The following is a 27,584-nucleotide window of genomic DNA, read 5'->3' on the forward strand; positions in this document are numbered from 1 at the left end:
AACAGTGCTGCCTAGATGAAGGTGTGCTTACCGGTGTTGTCAGGGCTAGCTAGACCCTCCAGAAAAACGCGATTCTGCGATCGCAGAATTTACCGCATAATCAGCCAAATGGCGCAGACTTTTAAAAAGCCGCATATTTATCAAAAGGCCGCATAATCCCCGCATTTTTCCACACAAAGTTGAGAAGAAAAAAAAGTTAACTCGTCTTGACGTGACGTCATCAGCTCGCGCATCACAGAATGTAAACAACACTGTATAGAGCTCATTTACCAACGAACATTTCTACTAAAGACCGGGCAAAAATGTGGGGGGAAACTATTCTGCACCCCGTGCAACTGTGTGTTGCAGCATAAGAGAAAATCGACGGTGGCGACCCACTTTGATTCATTCAAACATTCGAAAATGCTTTCTGCTGCTGCGGACAAGAAAGCCATTCAACTCCCGTTCACCGAGGGATCAACCTCCAAAACCCTTTCGAGGGCTACAAGAAACGAAGTGAGTAGCCTACAAGATTGAATCTGGTCAGATAACGAACGAGTAAATGAAAACAGAATAAGGCGGAGAAGTGTGTGTGTGTGTGTGGGAGGGGGGTGGTGTGTGTGTGAGATTAAAATAGCCCAATTGCTTTTACAATAAATAAACATTGAATGTGTTTAATTGAATAGTAAAGGGGTTTAACGTTAGTGGCAGGTTGTGTGTGAGAGAATAAATAAGACAGCCCAATATTTAAAAAAATTGTTATTCTTTTCCCCCGCATATTTAGCATATTTCGCAACTTTCCGCATATTTCCTAACTTCCCGCAATTTCACCACATAAAATCACATAAAACCCCGCATGTTTAATCACATAATCAAGGATTTTTGCCCGCATAATCAAGGAATTTAGCCCGCATAATCAAGGATTTTTGCCCGCGTTTTTCTGGAGGGTCTAGCTAGCATGAGGGACAAGGTTTATAGTGTCGGTGAGTAGTGATAGCAAGAGTACCGTTAACCTTTTAAGACCGAGTTAATTTATTCACATTAATTCCCATCAACAAATCAATTGTATGTGTTACATGAAATCTTTATTAGGCAAGGCAAGGCAAGTTTATTTATATAGCACTTTTCAACACAAGGCAATTCAAAGTGCTTTACAAAAAATGAAAGACATTAAGAAAATGGCATTTAAAATCAGTCATTAAAAAGAAAAGCTAATAAAAGAAACATTAAAAGAAAAAATACATGGATAAAAGTTACAGTGCAGTCTAAGATATGAATAGTTCAATTAAGAGCAGCGACAAAAAGAAAAGTCTTCAGCCTGGATTTAAAAGTAGTAAGTTGCAGCGGACCTGCAGGTTTCTGGGAGTTTGTTCCAGATATTTGGAGCATAATAACTGTACGCTGCTTTACCATGTTTAGTTCTGACTCTGGGGACAGAAAGCTGACCAGTCCCTGAAGACCTGAGAGATCTGGATGGTTCATCATTTAGCAGGAGGTCAGAAATGCATTTTGGTCCTAAACCATTCAGTGCTTTATAAACAGCAGCAGTATTTTGAAATCTATTCTTTGACACACAGGAAGCCAGTGTAAAGACTTCAGAACAGGAGTGATGTGATCCACTTTCTTAGTGTTAGTGAGGACTCGAGCAGCGGTGTTCTGAATCAGCTGCCGCTTTCTAATAGATTTTTTAGTGAGACCTGTGAAGACACCATTGCAGTAATCCAGTCTACTGAAGATAAAAGCATGGACAAGTTTTTCCAAATCCTGCTGTGACATTAGTCTTTTAATCCTAGATATGTTCTTTAGGTGATAGTAAGCTGATTTAGTAACTGTTTTAATGTGACTGTTGAAACCAATAACTAATTTAACCCGCTGACAAGAGAGCCCACCTCCGAAGATCGTGACTGGCTGAGGGACAGACTCGGGGGCAGGTTCTCAGGAATTTCTTGGCTTCTCTCCCCCGAGCCAGAAGAGGAACACTACAGCTTGGAAACACTTACTGTTCCTGAAATTATCAAATCTGTTGGGCATCAGGGACCTGAGGCAATTGTGGCAAGCATGGCATTGTCTGAAGAGCAACAGAGGGCAATTCAGGTGGCTACCACTGGTCAGCGAACCAACCCAAACTGGCATTTGTTCAGGAAAGGAAGGTTGACTGCCAGCAACTTTGGAGCTGTCCTGAGGTCAAAGCGTGTGACTGCTTCCTTTATTGCCAGGGTGCTAGGGCAACAACAGGCCCTTGATGGTGTTTTGTCTGTACAGTGGGGGACTATGAATGAATGTGAGGGCGTCAGGGCATTCACCACTGCAAATCAGATGCAGGTCCATGAGTCAGATTTGTGGCTCTCCCTATCAGGATTGTTGGGGGCATCTCCGGATGGTCTGGTTGGCTCTTCCGCTGTGCTGGAGGTAAAGTGTCCCTACGGAGCCAGGGAAATGACAATTAGTGAAGCATTGCAAATCAAGGGCTTCTTTGTCAGTAAGGAAGGAGACACATTCAGCCTGCGTGAGGAACATCCTTACTGGCACCAAGTTCAAGGTCAGCTTCACCTCACTGCAAGGAAGAAGAAATAAAAAAATTGTGAATTGTTTTTAATTTACATTTACTCGCCTTTGCAATGTTGTGGTTGTTAGAGTGTTAGGTTTCCTGTCAGCTTGTCTGTTGGGAAGATATAAAATATAGTTTCATGGAAGTCACACCGTCACATATACTGTAAGAGCATTAAGACATACAGTACATAGGCTAAAACAAAACATCTAAAGATATAACCTTGCACTTTGATAAGTCTCGTGAACATTTTCACTATTTTGACATTTTTATAGATGAAAATTGAATTAAAGAAATAAATGGTAGATTAATCCATATTGAAAATAGGTGTCAGCTGCTACACTAATTATAATAGTTATATTTCTTAATTAATTAAGATAATATATTACTGTATTGATCCCAATTTGGGAAATGTTTGTGTTGCAGCAGCGTAACAAGAAAAACAAAATATAAGTTATTATATATACAAAAGTATGTGAGGGATGGAATATTAAATTGAATATAAATGTAAAATGTACATGTGATTTTACGTCCAAGAGAAGCTATGGAGCAGAGAGTTCTCTGCCAGCCAGAGGTGATTTGTTATTAGCTCAATATGTCAAACTGATTTCCCTGACTACAATCTTTAGTTACATGGTGAAACGTTATGCTGCTTGTACTAATTAGACTTATCATATAAGCCACACAGGTTTTTAATAGGATGTATTCATTATCTTTACTTATGTTGCGGTCTTTTCAGCAGCGCCATCTCTATAACGGCGATACAGTCACTACCCATTATTTACATTTCACCGTGACATGGACAAAAATGTAACGTCAGCTTACCTCATGGCACGAATCCAGACTCTCCTTTGGAAAACATTGGCCGGGAAACGATAGAACAAGCACGTTTCATGCGAAGACCTGTGGCTGCAACCCGGAGCAAAGCAACAAACCATTGCGTAGCTAACTAGTAGCGCTAGCTTTAGCTAACGTTAGCCAACGAAACGAACTGCCGAGTAAAATTGGAAAACACTGGTAATTAATTATTCTATAATTTGTAAAACTACGTTGTTCAAAACGACGATTTCAAAAATACAGATTATAATGGTCAGATATAGATATACAGATACTAAAGATAGGCAGGTACTTGCTTTCAAGCAGAACGCAGGGGAAAACAAACTTAGCGGGAGTGTTTACGTGTTCGGCGTAATGACGTAAAACGGCCTCGACAATTTCTGTAGTCCTATTCAGCCATTCGGTAACAACCATCGTTTTTCAGACATGTAAACTCTTCAAAAATCCCCAGTGGGGTCACTGCTGTTAAATATGTTCTTTATTCTTGCGTCCAGGAGAGAAGCTTTAAAATGAGACTAAATGGAGTCTCTGAAAAGATTCAAATGGGATACTTTAATTAAAAAAGGCGCGGTAGTGTTACAGACAGAATATTGTTCCGGCAGAAAACAGCTGTGATCTGGTTCTCCTGAGCAAGAAGAAGACAGCGGATCTCTCCTCCGGCGCTGCTATATATATCCTCTGCTGGCTCCTCCCCGCCAGCCGGCTCACCTCGTCTCCAATGTCCGTTATTGCATTTAAACAGAGGATAGGTTCTTTTCACATTCAATATATGCTTAACACGCCGTTTCTCCTCATATTCTCTTTCATCACTTTTCATTTAACACATTCTAAACGCTGTAATCAATACTCTAAACAATACTTCTCGGCTCGTTTGGTTTCCGGTCATTCCGGATGTTGCCACATGCTACTCTCGTCTGTAAACAATAATGTATTCAAATAAACTGTACTTTCATTTAATATTCAACATGGTAGTATCTCGACATCTATCGTTATAGTGTTAAATCAGTAGGTTTCGGTTTTCACCACACCAAGTCATTTCGCTTCTCAATTCACCTCTTTAGGAAATCGTATATTAGCCACATGCTACATGCTAACCGTAGATGAAGGATTTTCAGAATAAAAGCTTAACTGCTTGTGCACAAGAATTTCTGGTTTTTCAGTATAAAAGAGCGTTTAAACTGACGGTATGTTTAAGCTACATTATACCATCAAAACATTGATTTTAATTTCTAACACTGCTGATGTATTTAATGTCGTAGAACAAAACGTGATTTACCTCTTAAATTTGTGTCAACCACAGACCTTATTTCGAGCTATTTTCCAAAACCCTATGGAAAAAATGCATTGCTTTTTGAGGAAGGAACCGGAAGTGCTAAAAATGCTAACTTACTTCCGGGTTTTACGACGCGTCACTGCGGTTCTCTATAACGATAGACGCTTCCGGGACACACTCCCACACACAATATTGTGTCTCTGTTTTGATCTGTGTGTATTTACGGTATTTACATGAACACAGAGCGGATCAAAGCAGAGACATAAACACAGTTTTTTAGGGAAAACACTGTGGTCCCACAGACAATATTGTATCTTTAACAATCAACACCTTAAAGAGCCTGTGACACGAACCCAACAACTGTTGTGCAATGAAATAGTGGGCTACTAGTAATCTCGAACCTTCATTTTAAAAAAGAAAAAGCGATACCGTTCCGATAAATATCAATAATGTAGAACATCGCGAGAAAATTCCTTCGACCCATTTTGAGGTTTTGGGGGAAGCCGGAAGTGACGTCAATGCGGGAACGCTTCACTGTGCGGCAAGAGAGCCAAACACGGACAAAGTGTGTTGTCATGCGTAGAAATGGTGAATTACTGAGTTTAGGCACGTTAATAACGTTTTAATGAAGTTGACTAGAGTATATTCATATTTGTCAGTGCTTTCATGTCAATTCGGCGAACATAAACATAAATGATCGTGGTGAAGATGATGATTAAATTAGGATTAAAAATCGGTAGTGAGAGCTGCTGAATTTCCTCCCGTCGGATGTGATATAATAACAAATCAATTATTTTTGTAGTTGTAAACTCAAGTGGATGAAACTACATTTATTAGTGCTTTCATGTCAATTCGGCGAACATATGATACATTAAGTGATTGTGAGGATGATGATTTAAAAATATTTTGTTTCAGCCGGTCTGCATTTCCTGATGAGAAAACAAACCTTAGCTTTTTGTAGTTGCAGTCAGTGGTGTAGTGGGCGTTGGACGCGGGGGTACGCCATATCCCCACTTATTTGAAGCATGATTTCTTTTTTTAATAGTCTAATACATCTAAAATCATTGCCAGTGTTATCAGTTGCAAGTGTGTGTTTGTTGTAATAATGACGAAAACATAATAGGCAGATAATAAACATGGATTAAACGTGTGTTTTCTTTTACCACAATGTTGGGGAAATTAATGGATAAAATGCACGGATTATTATTATTATTATTATTATTATTATTATTCCCACTCCGATCGGCACACTAGGTCCACCGTTTCCCCGCAGCGAGGCTCCCCCCGTTGACAGTTTACGTGGGCTGGGTGCAGTGGCGGACTGGCCATCGGGACGAATCCCGATGGGCCGGTACCGAAGTGGGCCGGTCGGATAAGTTACTAGCACATCGCCCACTCCCCCCGTTGACAATTTACTAGTGGTACCGAAGTGGGCCGGTCGAGAGTCCCGGGCTAATTTTTAGTCCCAGTCCACCACTGGCTACATGACCATATGATCGCCCATATTGACGCACCTAATTCCTAAACTTCTAACAGATACAACATAAACCGATCCTTCAGCCTCATATGAGCTCTCAGACACGTTCAAAATTAAACTGTCATCGCTGTCTGAGCTTGCTGCTGTGTGCCCCATCGTGCGTTTACATGCAGATGCTGGGATCCTGAACGGTGCAGCTGGAGCGCTGTGCCCGCAATGACGTCACACATAATTTGGCGGGACTTGAAGAATCCCCGAGAAGATCTAGAAAATTGTCAACATTGAAGGGCAGATTAATGGTTATCAAAGTACAAATATCCAAAATCAGTTCAGTGACGGTTTTCAAGGGGACAATATTTACTCAAATTGATGGGTTTGGATGATGGGGGAAACTCGTGTCACAGGCTCTTTAAATGGGTAAAGATGGTCGCTTAACGTAAGGTAGGCCTACAACCTGCATCAGCGCCCTTAAAAGTCGGCACAAGAGTAGACATGCAGAGCCGGACCGACGCAGTAAAGTTCTACACCGCCTGACAGCAGACATGAAACAATCATTTAAAACAAGACGTAGCCTATAGACATGCAAACATGCCGCAAGCTCATCCATCAGATATGACTCCCCCCTCCCCACTGAGCTCGGTTTAATGTGCATAACTTTGGGAAAGGTTCATAGTTTTAAATATTTTAAATCAAGCAACTTTCGGACTTACGCTCTACAAATACTCACGGTATAAAAAAACACGCTAAACACAAGTCAATCAATATAAACTCACCTTATGATTTTCATGGCTTTATCCTAGCTAACACCAGTGAATGAAAATGTTTAAAAATTGACAGCTGTATTTACGTTGCTCGTTGTAAAGGCAAATGTGAACTCTGCTTTTTGCAAACAATGCGTCTTGTGATAATGTAAGGATTTGCAGTACTCCCTCCTTCTGCTTCCCTTTTTGTTTGTTGTCGGTTGATGTCTGTCTGTCTGTGTTTGTCTCCCGGGCTGGGCGTGGCTGACCTACTTCTGGTTCCCGCCAATTCATCTCCGCAGCCGCTTCTCATTCATCCTGATCATCTATTCATCCACACCTGCTTATAAACCCGGTCTCCTCATCCAGTCTTCACCAGTTCGTCGTCAAGATTACACTGGTAAACGTATTGCTTCCTAGCTTAGCCTGACACAACTCTGGAATCAGTTTTTCAGTCTTACCTGTTTGTCTCTATTCAGAACCCATCATCAAGTCCTCCGCTAGCCACGTCCAGCCACTTCCTCGTCGGATTCATCCGCTCTCCACGCAACCAGCTCCAGCCTGCTCGCTCCCCTCAGCTCTGAAACCCCTGCTCGTCACACTCCTGTCCGGTAGGACAAACTCTAACTCCTGGTCCAACCTACTCGCTCTCGGGAGCGTAAAGACACAGGCTCAATCCACCTTTAATCTGCCTGGCGATAATCCCCAGCTCACTCCGGAGCCTCGGCTGAGGATCTCCATTCCCTCGCTTTTTTTTATCCCCTTTCCTGGACTATAATAAAAATAGTTAGTATCCCCTGTCACTATTTGAAATGAAAACCTTTTGCTGCAAACTCCTGTTTTTCTGTCCGTGTTTGTATTGTGGGTTCAGTCCTGAAAGGCGATCACGGAGTTTAACAGATAACCTGTAACTATGACGAACATTTGATGACATTAAATAGAGAGCCGCAGTGACGCGTCGTAAAACCCGGAAGTAAGTTAGCATTTTTAGCACTTCCGGTTCCTTCCTCAAAAAGCAATGCATTTTTTCCATAGGGTTTTGGAAAATAGCTCGAAATAAGGTCTGTGGTTGACACAAATTTAAGAGGTAATTGACGTTTTGTTCTACGACATTAAATACATCAGCAGTGACCCCACTGGGGATTTTTGAAGAGTTTACGTGTCTGAAAAACGATGGTTGTTACCGAATGGCTGAATAGGACTACAAAAATTGTCGAGGCCGTTGTATGTCATTACGCCGAACACGTAAACACTCCCGCTAAATTTGTTTTCCCCTGTGTTCTGCTTAAAAGCAAGTACCTGCCTATCTTTAGTATCTGTATATCTATATCTGACCATTAGAATCTGTATTTTTGAAATTGTCGTTTTTAACACCGTAGTTTTACAAATTATAGAATAATTAATTACCAGTGTTTTCCAATTTTACTCGGCAGTTCGTTTCGTTGGCTAACGTTAGCTAAAGCTAGCGCTACTAGTTAGCTACGAAATGGTTTGTTGCTTTGCTCCGGGTTGCAGCCACAGGTCTTCGCATGAAACGTGCTTTTTCTATCGTTTCCCGGCTCGGCCAATGTTTTCCGAAGTTGAGTCTGGATTCGTGCCATGAGGTAAGCTGACGTTACATTTTTGTCCATGTCACGGTGAAATGTAAATAATGGGTAGTGACTGTATCGCCGTTATAGAGGTGGCGCTGCTGAAAAGACCGCAACACAAGTAAAGATAATGAATACATCCTATTAAAACCTGTGTGGCTTATATGATAAGTCTTATTAGTACAAGCAGCATAACGTTTCACCATGTAACTAAAGATTGTAGTCAGTGAAATCAGTTTGACATATTGAACTAATAACAAATCACCTCTGGCTGGCAGAGAACTCTCTGCTCCATAGCTTCTCTTGGACGTAAAATCACATGTACATTTTACATTTATATTCAATTTAATATTCCATCCCTCACATACACTTGTATATATAATGACTTATATTTTGTTTTTCTTGTTATGCTGCTGCAACACAAACATTTCCCAAATTGGGATCAATACAGTAATATCTTATCTTAATTAATTAAGAAATATAACTATTATAATTAGTGTAGCAGCTGACACCTATTTTCAATATGGATTAATCTACCCTTTATTTCAATTTTCATCTATAAAAATGTCAAAATAGTGAAAATGTTCACGAGACTTATCAAAGTGCAAGGTTATATCTTTAGATGTTTTGTTTTAGCCTATGTACTGTATGTCTTAATGCTCTTACAGTATATGTGACGGTGTGACTTCCATGAAACTATATTTTATATCTTCCCAACAGACGAGCTGACAGAAAACCTAACACTCTAACAACCACAACATTGCAAAGGCGAGTAAATGTAAATTAAAAACAATTCACAATTTTATTATTTCTTCTTCTTTCTTGCAGTGAGGTGAAGCTGACCTTGCACTTGGTGCCAGTAAGGATGTTCCTCACGCAGGCTGAATGTTTCTCCTTCCTTACTGACACACTAATTGTAATTTCCCTTGCTCCGTAGGGACACTTTACCTCAAGCACAGCGGAAGACTCTACCAGACCATCTGGAGATGCCCCAACATTCCTGATTGGGAGAGCCACAAATCTGACTCATGGACCTGCATCTGAGTTGCAGTGGTGAATGCCCTGACGCCCTCACATTCATTCATAGTCCCCCACTGTACAGACAAAACACCATCAAGGGCCTGTTGTTGCCTTAGCACCCTGGCAATAAAGGAAGCAGTCACACGCTTTGACCTCAGGACAGCTCCAAAGTTGCTGGCAGTCAACCTTCCTTTCCTGAACAAATGCCAGTTTGGGCTGGTTCGCTGACCAGTGGCAGCCACCTGAATTGCCCTCTGTTGCTCTTCAGACAATGCCATGCTTGCCACAATTGCCTCAGGTCCCTGATGCCCAACAGATTTGATAATTTCAGGAACAGTAAGTGTTTCCAAGCTGTAGTGTTCCTCTTCTGGCTCGGGGGAGAGAAGCCAAGAAATTCCTGAGAACCTGCCCCCGAGTCTGTCCCTCAGCCAGTCACGATCTTCGGAGGTATGCTCTCTTGTCAGCGGGTTAAATTAGTTATTGGTTTCAACAGTCACATTAAAACAGTTACTAAATCAGCTTACTATCACCTAAAGAACATAGGATTAAAAGACTAAAGTCACAGCAGGATTTGGAAAAACATGTCCATGCTTTTATCTTCAGTAGACTGGACTACTGCAATGGTGTCTTCTCAGGTCTCACTAAAAAATCTATTAGAAAGCTGCAGCTGATTCAGAACACCGCTGCTCGAGTCCTAAGAAAGTGGATCACATCACTCCTGTGTGTCAAAGAATAGATTTCAAAAATACTGCTGCTGTTTATAAAGCACTGAATGGTTTAGGACCAAAATGCATTTCTGACCTCCTGCTAAATGATGAACCTTCCAGATCTCTCAGGTCTTCAGGGACTGGTCAGCTTTCTGTCCCCAGAGTCAGAACTAAACATGGTAAAGCAGCGTACAGTTATTATGCTCCAAATATCTGGAACAAACTCCCAGAAACCTGCAGGTCTGCTGCAACTTACTACTTTTAAATCCAGGCTGAAGACTTTTCTTTTTGTCGCTGCTCTTAATTGAACTATTAATATCTTAGACTGCACTGTAACTTTTATCCATGTATTTTTTCTTTTAATGTTTCTTTTATTAGCTTTTCTTTTTAATGACTGATTTTAAATGCCAGTTTCTTAATGTCTTTCATTTTTTGTAAAGCACTTTGAATTGCCTTGTGTTGAAAAGTGCTATATAAATAAACTTGCCTTGCCTAATAAAGATTTCATGTGACACATAAAATTGATTTGTTGATGGGAATTAATTTGAATAAATTAACTCTGTCTTAAAAGGTTAACGGTACTCTTGCTATCACTACTCACCGACACTATAAACCTTGTCCCTCATGCTAGCCCTGACAACACCGGTAAGCACACCTTCATCTAGGCTGCACTGTAACGTGTCCTGACTTGTGGTTATCTCCTCTATCTACACTCTTCTTGTCATCTTTGTAAAATGATATCAGACTGGGAATTGACACAGCCATGACTTCTAGTTAAATTCAGTGTGGCTAAAATGAAAAGCTTTGTTAAAATATGCAAGCACGCGAAAGTCAAATTCAGCTTTATTGTCAAAAATTCTACATGTGTTATACATCCAGAAATATCGTTTCCCACAGTGTGACATGTATACATAAAACAAAAAGGGCCTAGATAAACGTGGTATACATTAAACAAAACGGGCCTAGATAACCGGGGTATACAGTTTAAAATGTTAATATATTTAAAGTTTTCAAAGTGCAGTTTCAGTCAGTTGAAACGATCTTAAGTTGGCGTGACGTTGAAGTCGTGCGACCCTGCTGCTGTACTGGCTTGTAGTTTGTTTATAGCATAACGTTAGCATTTTGCTTCTGCCGACTAGATTTATTATTCAAAAATTATAAAAGTAGGGTTGACATGTGGATATTATCCGGCTGAACAAAACGTGATCCATCTCTTAAATATGTGTCAACCACAGACCTTATTTCGAGCTATTTTCCAAAATCCTATGGAGAAATTGCATTGCGTTTTAGACGAAGGAACCGGAAGAAGTTTACTTCCGGGTTTAAGGACGCGTCACTGCGGCTCTCTATAACTTTTACCTTGTAGAGATGTTCTCGAGACAGAACCAGTTTACTCCTCCGATGCGGGAAGAAGAAATGGCAGAAGCCCTCCCCCCCTTTGTTTAAAAAAAAAGCTTCACATTTTTAAAAATAAATATATTTTGCAATGTTTTAATGTTGTCCATTAAAGTGCCATATTGTTCAGGTTCAATTACGAAACTATTAAAGTACGGGTTTGAGTCCGAACATATTCATTTGTGAATAAAATATTTGTTAATAATTAGAAGCTGAGTAATCGGCTACGGAGCAAGCTGCTGACGTATGTGCTCAGTGGGCGGAGTTACAGAGATAAACATAACTTTTTTCTTATTTCGTAACATGATTGAGATTTATAGAACGTACACCCCTCAAGATTAAAATGGTTCTACATGATTGATTGATGTTTCGATGAGAAACATGAATAAATTATGTCTCATATATTAACTGCATATTTGCAAATTGAACAACTCCACTTTCCCCGTTTTTTCTATGTGGAGGAGAGTCCTCCTGTCAGACTGAGAGGCTCAGTGAACTAAAGGACTCTTAGGAGTGTTTAGACAGTTAACTTTAGTCTAAGTTATCTCAGTGGGTCTCAAACGTTTTGGTCACCATTAATGTAAACAATTATTTTGGAGGCACACGTTTATATGATCATTATAGTTATCCAAAAATAAGAGAATAAATGAAAAAACAGGTATGAAATACTATATGACAGTTGTTGGCAAAATATCTTTCCAAGGTCAATAACTGTCCATAACTGTCCTGACTGAGCACAGGCACCTGTAACCTTGGCTGCTGTGCTCTGTGTTTTGTCTCCCTGTTCCTGCCTTTTGGCGTCAGTTGATAGAGGTGTTATGATTCTATCTTGTTATGCAGCATGTTGATTATTCTCTCTGAACTATAATACATGGGTCTGGGGTAGAGTTCTTCAGATTTGACGTGGCAACTCTACCGTGAAGTCAGAACCTCTGGCACTTGGACTTGTGATGTGAATCCTCCGGCCGAAAGCTCCTCAATAAACCATCAGTGTTTGACATCAAAGCTCCAGCTCACCCCGTGTCTCCTTCATGAGTCGGTGACTCCCACTGCATTGCTAAACAGAAGTTTCCCTTACAACAGTAAAAAAATAATAAAGATTAAAAGGGTGATTTGTAAAATATCCATAAAGAAAAAGTAAATCTGTTTCCAATTCTGTTTCATATGGGTGTTGAGAGATGTATCCATAGATCTCTTCATTTTGCTCTCAAAGTGCACCAGATTGATGCTTTTGACTTCAATATTTTAAAATAAATCTTCCCACCACCTATAAAAATAGCACTTTAACCCTGCTTACGCCTATATGCCATGAGTTGATTATCGAGCCTTCATTGTAACAGTCACGGGTACACTGTGTGGGGAGTGTTGCAGTAGAAAATTCCACTGTAGCGACCGGTACATTAATGGGAAACCCTAAATGTTTGAGCACCCTCTATGAAACGTCAAGCTACCCCGCAGCACCCCCAAATTAAATATCTGGCGCCGCCACTGAGCCTGACTATTTGTGTTGGGGGGGCCCGACTTTTTTTTCTCCAAAGGGGGGGCCTGACAGAAAAAGTTTGAGAACCACTGCATTAAACCAAGCCACAACCAACCCCAGCCACAACTTCAATTTTTCCGTGCCTCCGTTCCCTTTTTCTAAATGCATATTATATCTTCTCTACTTAAGAATGAAAGACTAGAAAGCACACAGAAAGTCCAGCGTCTGTGACCGTTTTTTTCTTAATAAAAAGAGCTGAGTACAGTTAGTTTCGTTCTCTGGTGGTGTTTGGTTTCAGCTTCCTGTGTGCAGCAGTCTGAGTTTTTTTTAGGATCCAAGCTTTTTGAGCACGTGATTTATGATGTCCAGAGTTTCTTTTCACCTACTGACGCTCTCTTAATGCCTAAACATAACAACAAAGTGCCTCAGGAGGGGATATTGTTGGACAGACTAAAAACATGGACCGTTTTTTTGGTGCATTCATGAAAAATGTCAGGCTACATAATTGTGTTGTTGTTGCTAATGTAGGAATCATTACATTCAATTATACAATACATAGGAAAACCAGATAAATACAATAATAAAACATACAAACTAAGATATATAGGACCCCAGAAATGCTACAGAAAGCTTAAAGGTGGGGTATGTAATTTATTTCAGAAACACTTTTTGTTATATTCCATGGAATGCTCTTAACATCGATAGCAATGAATATATGAAATGCTTTGACAATAAATCAGTGGCGGTTCTAGACCAATTTGACTGGGGGGTCCAGGCTGGGGCCAGTTATTTTCTGAGGGGGGCACAATAAATGCAGGACGAAAAAGACAAAGACAGTATGAAGTAATTGTGCATACACCTAAGAAAACAATGCAATACAGTTATTGGTATTTTCATTACACATTATTATATGCTTACCTTTGTGTGCTGTTTGGGTCTGTGGGACCCGTTTTCGGTGTTTACTAAAAGAAAATGTATGCAATTTAATTATTTTAACCTGCTTTATTTGGGGGGGGGGACTTACCTTCTCTAGAGGGGTCCGGGGGCATGCAGCCCCGGGAAGATTGTTTTTTAAATGTTGAAGTGAAATGCATCAATCTGGTGCACTTTGAGCACAAAATGAATTTATGGATACAACACTCAGATGAAAGGGAGCTGTATACTTTTCAATAATCAAAACATCTTTAGAATATGATCACTATGATATTTTTTATTTATTCTTTTTAAAAAAAATTTATATAAATGTTTTTGGTTTCGTTAGTGTGGGCATGTGCGGGTGGAGGGAGGGAGGGGAGAGTGTAGTGAGTGTACTGTGATATTACAATCTAGGAAATGGCATCGATTATTGTACACTATAATGAAATAAAAAGACTTGTAAAAAAAAAAAGATCAAGAATATGATCACAACCAATTACAAATCATTTAAACTTGTTTATTCTTATCTTATGTTACCTATAGTATTCTTTCTTTTTATTTATGCATATTTTACTAATCACTCACCTTTTACTGTCCTATAGTACACATTGGAATGATTTCTTTATTTTTTACAACACATTAAATAGAAAAAGGTGTGCTCTCTCTAGCTCTCTCTCTCTGTCTCGCTCGCTCACAGAGGCTGTGTGCTCCTCCGTGGCGATGACGGCTTGCGTTAAAAAATAAAACATATTTGTAAAGTGGGGGCTATTGAGGGCTTGCGAGATACCAGTTGCTCGTGATCGACGTGTCCCCCTGAGACCCCTGCTCTAATGGGTCCGACTAGAATGACAAATATTGTGACTTCCGCCTATTCCGTCAGCCAAGAAATCGTTTAATAATTAAAAAAAAAAAAAATCATTTTTAGGGGGGGCCACAGGGGGGTCCAAAGTCAGTGTTAGGGGGCACTGGCCCCCCCTGCACCCCCCCCCCCCTAGAACCGCCCCTGCAATAAATACATTAAAAAAAATTCCACTGTGGAAGCCGTAGCGCTGTAAAAAGCACGACCAATCATCTGAGCCGGCCCAGCTAAAATAACTGGATGGCCTACCTGCCTGTCAGCCTTCCATCTGTGCACAAACTTATATCGTGCCCTCATTGGTCATGTGCGCATTTGTGTGTGTTGGAGGAGAGGCTCTGTAAGGAAGTCGCAGATTTTCTCCGGCTGTGTATTTTCAAATTCTAGCTCACTCGAGCTGGTTTCTCCAAAATTACATACCCCACCTTTAAGTTATGCTAATAGAGGGAGTGCTAATATAATGTGATTTAGATGTAATTAGGTGAATAAAGATTACTCTGGATAAAATATTGATTACAAACTGAAAGAAAGAACATCATTCGGATTGTGGAAAAGGCTGACAGTGAGAAACTAAAAGTCCAGTCAAATACGATTGAAAAGTTAAAGAAGTGCAAAACATATTATTTTGGAAAATGTTAATACAAATAAATAGTGATTTACGATCCAGCCAAAAATGATTCAAAAAGTACAAACAGTGCCAAGAGTAGTAGCCAGAGTTACTTACAGTCCAGGAAATGGAGATTAAAAGGAAATAAATACAAGACAAATACTTTTGAAAATATAAAAAAACAATCCAGTTAGAAGATATATAAATATAAAAATACACATCCAGATATCCGGTTCAGTGTTTCACCACACTGTAAAATATTACCATGATTTCACAATATTTAACTGTAATATAGTTAAAGGACATGCCTGAAAGACACGACTCAGCATCTCCTCTTTCTCTGAGGGTCAAGAAGAACATCCAAGAGGAAAATTAAAAGCTGATGTTATGAGATTTTAAGACCAGAGGCCTGTACTACGAAGCTGGTTCAACCTAACCTGGATATGTTTGAGTTAGCTGGTTGGCCTAATCCAAAACATACGCGCTCTCGCTAAACGGTACTACGACGTGGGTTATCAAGTGGATCGCTCAAGCCAGCCGTGCCCTATCTAGTTAGGTGCGCGTTCACATGAAAGGGGTGGTATTTGGAGCATTCGACCAATCACAAACATGGAGAAGCGTACTGACAGCGCAGCGTCATACTTCCTGAATGAAAAGTCAACTATAATATTAGACATATAAAGAAGTTAAACTTTAAACATCCATGACTTAAACACTGTATCCAGGATAAAACCTACATAGTTGCACCTGTAAGGTGAATACAGCTGGTAAAAGAAAAAGTGGTTGAATGCTTACATTAACAGGTTCATGATATCACTGCCCCGTCTAAGACACGAGTGGATCTGACTTTAATTACTCAGATAAGGAAATATATGATAGGCTACATTATGATGTGATATGCCGCGGAATGTAGCCTACTTAATGTTACTTTGATCCGGTTACTTATGTTGTGGCAGATATTTAAGTAAGCTTTCTTAACACTAATGTTATAATAGTCAGATTGCTCTGAAGATGGGAGGTGATATTCTATTAATGTTCACGTTCACACAGTCGGTGATTTTTGCCGGCCGTCTTTCCTGCAACGGCAGCTTTTCTGTATTTCCTTTCTCCTGTAATAAGACTTGATCGCTTTAAACTCCGCACACTGAGCTCTGATTGGTCAGCAGGCAGTGCTTTCACTGAGTTGAGCTCTTAGCTTACAACCTAACCTGCTCCAGGGCAGGTTAGCCGCACAGCATAAGTTACCATGGAGATCTAGCCTGCTAAAAAGAGAACCAGCTTCATAGGACCGGAAACCCAGAGTTTCCCCTGAAGTTAGCCGGCTAAGCGAAAATCCTGCTTCATAGTATACCCCCCAGTACAGGACATTTACTAAGAAATTACTTTTATTGTGAAAACAAAGATCTGCACACTGAATATTTTTGTAGTCTATCAGGACCATCATTTGTTTGTGACTCTGCCTGCACCTCAGAGAAGGGGTGGTTATAGTCAGGCTTATATAGTGTGGCGAAAAGCATAGTCAGCTGATGGGATGCATCTATTTCCACATCTACACTCCATCAGCTGATTATTTCTGTTTGCCTCGCTTTATGAGCTTCACAACACCTGTGCCTTGTACCGCAGAGTTTGCAACGTCACAAATAAATGGGGCCAATCTTCAGTCAGATGGGAATGTGGAATCTAACATTTTCAGTAAGAATAATGTACAAAAGGAGTACAAATACCATTTATTGAAATTTGAACCAAAAGTTAATCAAACATTTTTTAAATAAAAAGCACATGGACAGAAGGTTTAAACCTATTAAATGTATAAGTAAACACATTTAGTCAAATAAAGTGACAGATTAGGCCTGTGCAGTTGGTATCAGCTATGCCCAGCATGGGCTCCCCACCATCAGGCCTGGTCCTCCTTGCTGAGGAAAGACCCTCAGTCCTCTCCAAACCAACAGACAGTACGTCCATCACACGGAGGTTTCTCCCTGAAGTCTCTGCAGCTCTCTGGATACCACGCTGTCTCAATCCGTTCACACTGAATATGAGGGGGAAAATGAAAATAATAAATGCTTTAGACAATAAGAAATATAAAGTTGACTGTTGAGTTGCTCAGTTTTTTTAGATTGTCAATACTATTACTGTATAACTAATATATCAGGTTAAGAGGCACATTCAAATAAAGATTGGTCTTTAAATACACGTTGTCTTTTGAATTGTTTGTCTAAAGTCAAGGATCTAGAACTGGTACTTAGTTTTAATGATACAGTCTGGTTATTATGCTGTTTGGAGGAGGCCTCACAGGTAAGAGCACTAACTAGCTACCATCACATGTGCCTTAGCTTGACTTAAACGTATAATTAAGTGATGGTAAAATATAAAATAACTAATGTCATGCAAACATATTAATATTTGCTTGATTCCAGAGTTGAATTTAGCACAATTGCATACAAACGTCAGGGGATTTTAAGATTCTGAAGTCTTCGTTCTAAATAGAAAATAGCATGGATAATTTACAAAGGCTTTAAAAACACAGCAGGAGCCCAAGACAATTCTAAAACTTGTCATTATTTCAGTACAGTTCAATTGGTTTTATTTTCATAAACGGTTATCAACCGTTAGTGCCAAAGCAGTAGGCTATAATATATTAATTACTGCTGTAGAGTACAACCACTACTTGTTTAGCTAGCATAAACTCAACAAAGCTAGTGTTAGCTGGCTAACTGACGTTATTTTGCCGCTAAACTGCACGATATAAAACGGTGGTCTTCAAAGCGGATTTAATCCTCAATCACAATAATAATATTCAAAGTAATACTGGGCAAGTAATGGGCAAAACTTACCGTTGATTGACGCGCCATGTCAGCGGACTGGTAGTGACACGAACCGTTAGCCCCGCAGTCATCCGATTCTACCTGACTATGGCTGTGACTGTGTGACTGACCCGAGACTCGTCGTTCTGATAGCTCCGCCCCTTCGCTCCAACCCCCCTCCCTCCCCCCACATCTACAGGTGAAAATAGGCCTGTCGCGATAATCGATAAATTGACTTATCGTACGATAAATAAAAATGGACTCGATAACTTTTCTGAGCTCGATAAATTGCCGTTTACATGCGTGTTTGTTTACATAAGGATGTGACCAGCATTTTAGCTAGGAGCGCTGTGGCTGCCAGACGAGCTGTGGCTGCCGTCCATGCGCGCTGTGAGGGGCGGGGCTGACACACAGCCAGGTCAGGACACTCTGTGTGCACGTACAGCAGCGTAGCAGCCAAATTAATAATATAGCGACAAGCGGGAGACAACGTGTGACTTACTCGCGGGGAATTTAAAATGAAATGGAATTGGTTACAAAACCTACACATCTCGATTCTCCGGTGTGGCAGTATTTTGGATTCAAGCCAAATCAACGAGGCCAACCTACGGACTTGAATGAGCCGGGCGGTGTGTCGCATTTGTTTAAAAAAGGTAGCGACAAAAGCAGGCAATACCACGCATTTTAAACTACACCTAAAACACAACCACTCCATTCCGTTTTCCCAGCTGGTAGCAAACAATGCAGCTGGAGATGGAGAGCCCCCACCTTCCCGACAGTTTACAATCAAAGATGCATTTGCCCGGCAATGCAAACATGTTGGTGTTCCTTGCTCGAAAACTTCGAAAAACAGATTTGGATATGGCCTGTTGAGGCATCTGGGCCTTTGTATGGACAGTGGACTGTACACATGACTGTTGTTTTAAGGAGATTTTTTTTGCTTGTGAGACAATGTGTGCTCATATTGATTTATTTATATATATATTTATATATATTTGATGGATAGATAGATGGATTGAGAGCTCTGTTTTCCAGCCTGAGTCTATTTAATTTATTGTTTTGGTTGTGTGTGATTTAATTAATTTATTATAATTTCATTAATTTGTTTTATTTATTATATATCATTTATATATTTTAATATTATTTCACATTTCATTTGCAATGTTGAATGTTCAATAAAAAGTTCTGTTTGAAAGGATGTACTAGAATTATTATGATATTATCAGTATGTCAGTGGTCTAAAATGGTCTTACAATGGTGCCGACAATATTATCGTTTATCGCAATAATTTCCAGGAACATTTATCGTCCAACAAAATTATTTATCGTGACAGGCCTAGGTGAAAATTACTTTTGCGACACATTTATCGCAAGAAGTGTAGCAAAAGTCAAGACCGCAGATTCGTCGATTTATACTGCCACAGAGCAGATTCGTCAAGTTGTAATGACTGATTTGAGAGGTTGTAATAACCACCAAGTTGCAGTTGTAATGGAAAATATATTTAAAAAATATGTATTTTTCTGCAAGTGAACATTTCATCACTAATTTCAGTTTTTTTCTACAAGCTACAAAACTTTTTTTTTTCTTCTGTGACTTCAAATTTGGTTCACAGTTACGTGGATATTTTATACAAGTGTACATTTGGTTCACAGTTACGTGAATAATTTATACAAGTGTAAATGTATGCACACAAACTCAGATTTCTTTTCTGCAAGTGCTCACATCAGGTTTTACACGCTCTCACATTTTGCACCATATTTACCTTCATAGTTCCCACAGCACCGTTGCACAGTTTTGGAAGACTCATAGCTAACCACAATGAAGATTATGGATTATCTCATATTTTTAAGCCTCAATTTGTCCCCCCCCCTCTAATATCACCAGAAGTTGTCATTTAAGGGATCATTTCTCAAATAATTATTCCGGGGGAGGATCCCCCCGGACCACCCTAGTATGGTTTGGTCACCATTTCCATAGCCCCACCAAAAATATTTTCCACCAGCCGCCACTTGTGATGACTTCCAAAGAGAAAAGCAAGAACAATCGGAATAAAAAAGTAACGTATTCAGATTAATTTTGGATTACTTTCTTTTTCCATCATAGATGGGTATGTTTTGGTGTACAGGAGACACAAAAAGCAAAAGAAAACTGAACGTGCTTCTACTGTTTTAATGGCTTATCAAGAGCACAACTGAAACATGACATCTGAAATGATGTAACAATATAATAAACTTTTTGGGGATGCAGCTTGGGATGTGAGGAGTGAGGAACACGGCTTAGAACGGGCGTGTCGCATTCAGTGTTGGCAGGACATGAATTAAAATGTCGAACTCGGAATTCATTTTAAGGACATTTCGGCCAGGGATTTAGAGCTATATTTGTTTAACTACCGGATTGGCAAAACAGGAGAGTGTGTGTGCCTTGATCTACAGTATGTATTCATGTCTGTGACACTCACAGTATCTACTGCCCACATTTGTTTTATAGAAGGAAAACCTCCTTCACTTCATGAAATCTCTGCAGCACCAGGAGGCAGCGGGAGGGTTAACTCGGCCTCTGAGAAGAGGAGCGTGCAGTGCCTTTCACGCACCGCCTTTCATGCACCGCCTTCACTGTGTTTACCTTCAGAATCATTAGAAAGGCTAAGAGCGACCGCAGGCTGATGTATTTTAACCACACACACACACACACACACACACACACACACACACACACACACACACACACACACACACACACACACACACACACACACACACACACACACACACACACGCGATTTAAACGCAGACTTCTGTTCCTCCATGTTTTGTTGTTATCGTTTCACTGAGCAGACCCGCACCTTTTCGGCTGTACCTTTAGTAATGAATATTAAATGTTGTGAGGAAATCTTTCCACCAATAATTCCAATAAGTAATCCAAAATGTATTCACTTCAGGTTTACGAAAGTAACTGTGATCAGATTACTCGTTTTTCAAATGTAACGCGAGCTGAATACAGTTACTTGATTTATGTATTCTGATTACGTAACGCCGTTACATGTATTCCGTTACAACCCAACCCTGTGCAGATATCACTGTTAAATCATTTGATCATTGGTTTTATTATGAAAACGTAGAGACCGGAAATATTGTTTTCAACCCGTAACTTTACATGGAGGCTGCCGCATACCTCAAATCATCTTCGTAATGTCTATCAAACTATAGATCCTACATATCGACTGGATGTGGATTCTAAAAGTACAATATACACTTCTTGCTAGAAATCTTATCAAAAAGCGTTTTAATGGCCAAACTATCCTACAATTTAGGATTTTACAGGGAGGGTTATTTGTGAATAAACGACCATCTGTAATGTTAGCATTCAACGGGAGCACTAGAAACACGAAAACTTTCAAACGTAATTATAGGGCGTATTAAGCGCTTGAACAAACAACATATTTGGTCATAATACAGTTTTTCTCAATCGCTAAACCCACTATTTAGAATAAAAATTCCTTTCATCAAACCAACAGCACAGCCATCGAAACAGAAAACCATTTCTCTACAACAGTATACCATTTATCATTGATATCACACAAAATGCAGATGCTAAGCAGTGTTTTGCAAAACAGATCACACAATTCTCTAACTGAAGTTACAATTCTCTAAACAAACATCAAAAATCTTTTGTGTAACTCATGTCTACAAAACAAAATAATCTTCTCATAGTGGATAACACTTACTCCTCATAAACTTAGACCATAGCTCCACTAATTGACACTTGATGTGCAAAATATCAACACTTGTTATCAGTCAATCACCCCATTGAAAAAGATAACTGCATGGAATGTACTGTATACCTTACAGTAATGATGTTACATTGAAAACATTTACATGACAGAATTTGCATGACTGTACTTAAAATATTTTTTTAAATGGTGCCGGTAAAGCTATAATAGTGTTGATATGACTTGCATAGCTCTTTGAGATGTTCATATGGGGAGGATTAGCTATAGTTGATAGTAGAGCAATACATTTTTACAGTCAGTAATTGTGGTCTTTTCCTTTTTGCACATTGAGAAATGTTTTTTTTTGTATTGGGGTGAATTGAGTACTTCACTTCCCTGTAAAGGAATTGCTCACAGCTGATATCAATGACTTTCCTAAAGTAATTGGAATGAGTGAGAATCCTACAAAAGACCTCCCTCACTTCAGTATGATGTTTGTGTGAATAAAATGGCTGATCGAGTTGGTAGAGGAACTCTGAGAGGAAGAAGGAACCCTGTTGTTCAGCGAGGAAGAGGGAGGGCATGGTTTGAGGCTCATCCACACATGGCCATGGAGTTCCTCCCTCCATACTCCCCATTTCTAAACCCCATTGAGGAGTTCTTCTCTGCCTGGAGATGGAAGGTTTATGACCATCATACTCATGACAGAATGCCCCTTTTGGACGCAATGAATGCTGGCTGTCGGGACATCTCTGCGGAATCCTTTCAAGGGTGGTGTCGACACGCAAGGAGATACTTCCCACGCTGCCTTGCAAGGGAAGACATACGCTGTGACGTAGATGAGGCTATGTGGCCAGACAGACGCCAAAGAGCAGATCAGTGAAGCTATATAGATCTCATTCTCTGCTTTACTGCTGATTTACATCATTTACCCATGTTATTTTTTTTCCAGTGTATTGCTATTCATCTTTTGTTTCTGTTACGGTGCTCTTCTGAAAATGAGACAATAAAAACAATGACATAGTTACAGTAACATACTGTTTTTCCTATATGTAAGTTTGTTTCTCCCAACTTGTCAGTTTTCCGTTCAGTTTACAATTTCGATAGCTTGAGGTTTGTGTATTGATGATTGTAGTCAGTATTTAGTGTGCCACAGTAATGACTGTTCAAATAGTCTTCTAATGAGCTGACAAATTTTTGTTTTTGGAGAAGGTATCTGGTTTTGGAAGGGGTATTTTTAGTTTTGAGTGCCTTAGAGCACTTTGCAAGAAATGTATATTGTTATGGTAGAATGTGTTATTATATTATACTATTTCAGTTATGAAAACACATTTGTCTCATTAGAGGACAATTTGTTCTGTTTCGATCGACTTATTCTTTTTTGTGACCAGTATTTTCAATTTTGCGTATGTAAGTGCATTTTGCAAAAGGGGTATGGGTGTTATCTGATCCGGATGGTTACTAATTCCTTTTCTTTATGGCGGTCATTTTTGACCAGGAACACGATGGGTGTAACAAAGTTGACTAAATCATCCAAAATTCAATGAAAGTGGTAATCAGCAATTTTGTATTTTCAAATGTCTATCATATATCATAAAGCCTTAATGCAATCGAATGTAAAACAAAAAGTTATGATTGATGAAAGTAATAAATCGGTCAGATTTGACCCGAACACAACAGGAGGGTTAAAGCATGTACAAATGTTTTAGTGGAATACCCAAAGTATGAAGTTGGAAGTTAGTGTAATAATTCTTACAATGGTTTTGTAATCTTTTTAATGAATTAGCTTGTAAACTGTAAAAGTGTCTCATTATATGAATTGATCAGTGTTATTTCAGACTTTTTGTATTTTTTTCTGTATGGGCATGAATTTGGTTTTCCTGCTGTGTATCACCAGTCCTACGCCCATATTACTCTATTTGTCTTTCCTTGTAAATACATGTGCAAATGCAAGTAAATAAGCCTGATATAATAAAGCTGTCAGTTCCATAATCCACTTTGCATTAAGTCGAAAGTGCAGCTAACTAACGCATGATGTTAGTTAATGTTTAACCTAATATTTAATGTCAACAGCTGCACATCTACAGTCTCAGTCCAAAAGAGAAGAACAGGGAAGAGACAAGGATGGAAAAAGTTCTTCTGATCATCATCGCTCTTTCAGGCAAGAGTTTTATATATTTGTATTTAAAATACTGCATCTTATCCAATTTTTAGTACTTTGTATTGTGGTGTCCCTCTGACAATTACCTAAGTTGTTTAATTCACAGTCTAACTTTCATTTAATTTGGTTCAGTAATTGACATTGAAACTAATCAAAATGTCTGTGTCTCTACAGGACTGAGCGCTGTCTCCTCACATGCTGAACGTCAGTACCATTTTGTTTATCAACCAAAGACCATGGCTGAAGCACAGAGATACTGCAGAGAGAAACACACAGACCTGGCCACTATAGACAGTGATGAGATTGTGAAGCTCCTGAACAACATGGCAGGCCAATACAACCAAGTGAGGTCACTTTTCTCTGTCTTTCGATTGATAGCTATTATGAATATAGGTATAATAGTATAGGCTATGGGTTCAAACGTTTTTAAAGCTTTGCCTACATAAAACACTTATAACTTAACATAGTGCAAAATGTCCCTCTTATATGTAGTAGAGTAGATTAAGTGTTTTTAGTATAAACCTCCCCTGTTGTGTTTCACCAGACAGAGTTTTACTCTGATGAGTGAGGGTAACAAAAGGAGGACATGTTGTATTACAAAGACCTTAATACATCAGGATTAATTCTTTATTAACCCAATTCATGTTGCTTTCAGTCACCCTGGATAGGGCTGCACGATGAGCGGTACACCTGGAAGTGGTCGATGTCAGACCCAAGCTTCTACAAACCGAGGGAGATCGAGTTCAGACAATGGGGCATTGGACAGCCTGGCAAATATAATTCTGAACACTGCACATGTATCGGTTCTCCTGATGGACTATGGCATGATTATAATTGTATCCGTATTTTTAGGCCAGTCTGCTTTAATAGCTCAGGTAAGAATATTAACTTAAGATGAATACTATACATTTACATTGTTTTAATTCTGAGTCAAAGACTGCTCCAGAATGTCTTTCCTAATAAGAAAAATAAAAACGTTATGTCTTTTTGTGTGTAAAAATAACGGATATTTTTATTCAGAGAGGGAGACTGCAGAGAGAGATGTTTTAAGATGATATTATTTACATATTTATTTATACATGTATTAATTAATTGATGTCATTCCTTATATCCCGGGGGATTTAAATTATATATAATAATAATAATAATAATAATAATAATGATAATAGGAATATATTTATATATTTATATAGCACCTTTCATGCAAGGAACATAATGAAAAACAAGTTATAAACAAACAGAAAGAGCTATATCACAGAGCCATAAAACAATAAAACATGAACAGTGATACCCCAAATAAAAAAAAAGATAGGCCTTTTTTTTTATAATAAAAGATGTAAATACCATGCCTGTATGTCGTGGTGCCTCTACTCAGCACTTCTCTGTGGTCCATTTTCAGGGCCGAATGCAACATTTGTCCTCATTGACAGCAAGATGAACTGGACTGAGGCCCAGAGCTACTGCAGAGAACACCACACAGACCTGGCCAGTGTGAGAAACGAGACGGAGAACCAGCAGATTGTTGAGCTGTTACCTGCAGGGATATACTGGATCGGCCTTTACAGAGACTCCTGGAAGTGGTCCGATGGGAGCGACTCCTCCTTCAAGTACTGGGCAGAAAATAACCCTAACTACAGAGCTTTTAAGGTTTGTGTGGCTGCAGCTTTCAACAACTCTGGAAAATGGGAGGACTTGGACTGTGGAGTGAAGAAACCATTCATTTGCTACGGATGTGAGTAAAATTCACAGCTACGTCAAACCAAGTGATGATATTGAGTCTGTTGAAAAAGAAGCCACCATAAACGTTGTGACTGATGAAGTTTGTATGTGTTTTTAGCTGTGCCTGTTTCAATGCAAGTGATAAAGGTGAGGGTGGAGAAACCAAACTGTGTGGATCTGAAAGACCCCGCTTTTCTGGATGCGATGTTGGTGGAGGTAAATCATGTTTTCTACTTTTATGCAAAAACATCAATCACCAGAAAGGAAATTCACATGACATGAGAACAAGAGACGAAAAAGGTACAGGAAACAAATAAATATATATTAAAGAATAATGAATTCAACGAAAGAAAATGTAGTAAATGAATTTCAATATCAATGAAATGGACCAATGAACATGAATGAAATTCTATATCCATTATACATTCAATACTTTGGCCACAAATAACAGGACTCAAGCATTTTGTAAGAAGACGTGTAAATAGCAGAAACTTAGCCACATGCCACCAAATGCATTAGGAAAATGTAAAAATACTATTTCATAACCTGAGGTAAGCCTTTACACTGGAAGAAATAAGGGGAAAAACTACCATTTCAGACGAGTGAACTATAGATAAATCATCGTTTTTTATTGGAACGATAATGATAATGAGTTTTTGTGTCTCAGGCGAAAAAGAACCTAAGGGCCCAGGGATTGGACGACAACGTCCAACTGCCCTGGAGGATCCAGCCGGATGGACAAGTCTTCCACAAGGAGGAGGAGAAGAAGAAGAGGGATGAGCTCTAAAGCTGAATTGCTTTGTCGGCTTTTATCAGAGAAAAGTGTATTTCTTTCCTCAAAGTCCTCATGCGACGGAATTCAGCTGCAACAATGATCTGAATAATCAATTAGTTACGATCATTTTGATAGAAGATAGAATTTGATGCTTTTCCTTGTTATATATGGCTATGAATTTAATATGTTTAGGGTTTTCACTATTGAATGTATTTGCTTGGCAGGTGGGAGATAATAATAAAATGTTTGACTTTTGATCAAAATTAAATTACCAATAAAAAAAATTACCTTAAATGAAATTTCCTACAAAAATATGTTTCTTTAATTGCATCCTAATTATTGTTTTTTTGTCTCAAAATATCTTCAAATGAGTTATGTTGAAAACAGTAACAGGCCGTGCATTTCACACCTAGGCCTTCAGTAGTGTCTACCTGAATGTATCCACCTCCTAATACCATTATTATGACGTCATGGCTATAGAAGCCATTAATATGATACATTAACGCAGTATAACATGGCGCTGCATCACAGACAGGTTTTTAATGTAGCAAGAATGAATGCCATTACTAAAGCAACAACACCAAACAACACAATTCAACAAGCCTCCTTTCTGCTGCGCCGCACATCATCTCTAGCAGAAGCAACAATATTTACTTGATAAAATAAAAGTCATTATAGCCCACCAATACGTTTGATTATTTGTACCCAAAAACCATCCTCCTTTCTTTCTTTCTGAAGAGTTCAGTTACTGTGTTGTTCACAGGGCGACTGTGGCTGTGAGGGTGTGTGGTCGTCTTTCAACCAGAAGGTTGTGGGTTCGATCCCAGCCCATGCAGTCAACATGTCGATGCAAGATACTTAACCCTGAGTTGCTCCCGATGGCATGGCCAACGGTGTGTGAATGTGTGTGAATGTTAGGTGCTCGAGTAAGGTACACTGCTCTGTATGAATGGGTGAATGACATGTAGTATGTAAAGCGCTTTGAGGGGTCTT

At 39.3% G+C, this 27,584-nt stretch overlaps 1 protein-coding gene and 1 long non-coding RNA gene across 2 annotated transcripts; both read left to right on the forward strand.

Moving 5' to 3' along the window:
- On the forward strand, positions 1–26,999 carry LOC307038570 (putative C-type lectin domain family 20 member A). The gene is made up of 7 exons (XM_079680072.1): positions 1–495; positions 24,010–24,097; positions 24,272–24,441; positions 24,753–24,972; positions 25,497–25,829; positions 25,935–26,032; positions 26,484–26,999. The coding sequence occupies exons 1-7, from the start codon at positions 403–405 to the stop codon at positions 26,601–26,603; spliced, it is 1,122 nt and encodes a 373-aa protein (XP_079536198.1). The 5' UTR covers positions 1–402; the 3' UTR covers positions 26,604–26,999.
- Positions 3,354–10,672, forward strand: LOC307038582. The gene is made up of 3 exons (XR_013808036.1): positions 3,354–7,254; positions 7,334–8,458; positions 9,164–10,672. It is a non-coding gene; the product is annotated as an uncharacterized lncRNA (long non-coding RNA).
- Positions 27,000–27,584: the final 585 nt, after the last annotated feature.

The sequence above is a fragment of the Notothenia rossii genome, assembly GCF_949606895.1.
Source record: "Notothenia rossii genome assembly, chromosome: 5".
Taxonomy (NCBI): Eukaryota; Metazoa; Chordata; class Actinopteri; order Perciformes; family Nototheniidae; genus Notothenia; species Notothenia rossii.

Excerpts from the sequence above, each read along its gene's own strand:
- LOC307038570 (XM_079680072.1), top strand. The coding sequence starts at position 403 with ATGCTTTCTGCTGCTGCGGACAAGAAAGCCATTCAACTCCCGTTCACC. Across the intron at positions 496-24,009 it reads CGAGGGCTACAAGAAACGAA|CTGCACATCTACAGTCTCAG; the intron begins GTGAGTAGCCTA and ends TAATGTCAACAG. Across the intron at positions 24,973-25,496 it reads AGTCTGCTTTAATAGCTCAG|GGCCGAATGCAACATTTGTC; the intron begins GTAAGAATATTA and ends GTCCATTTTCAG.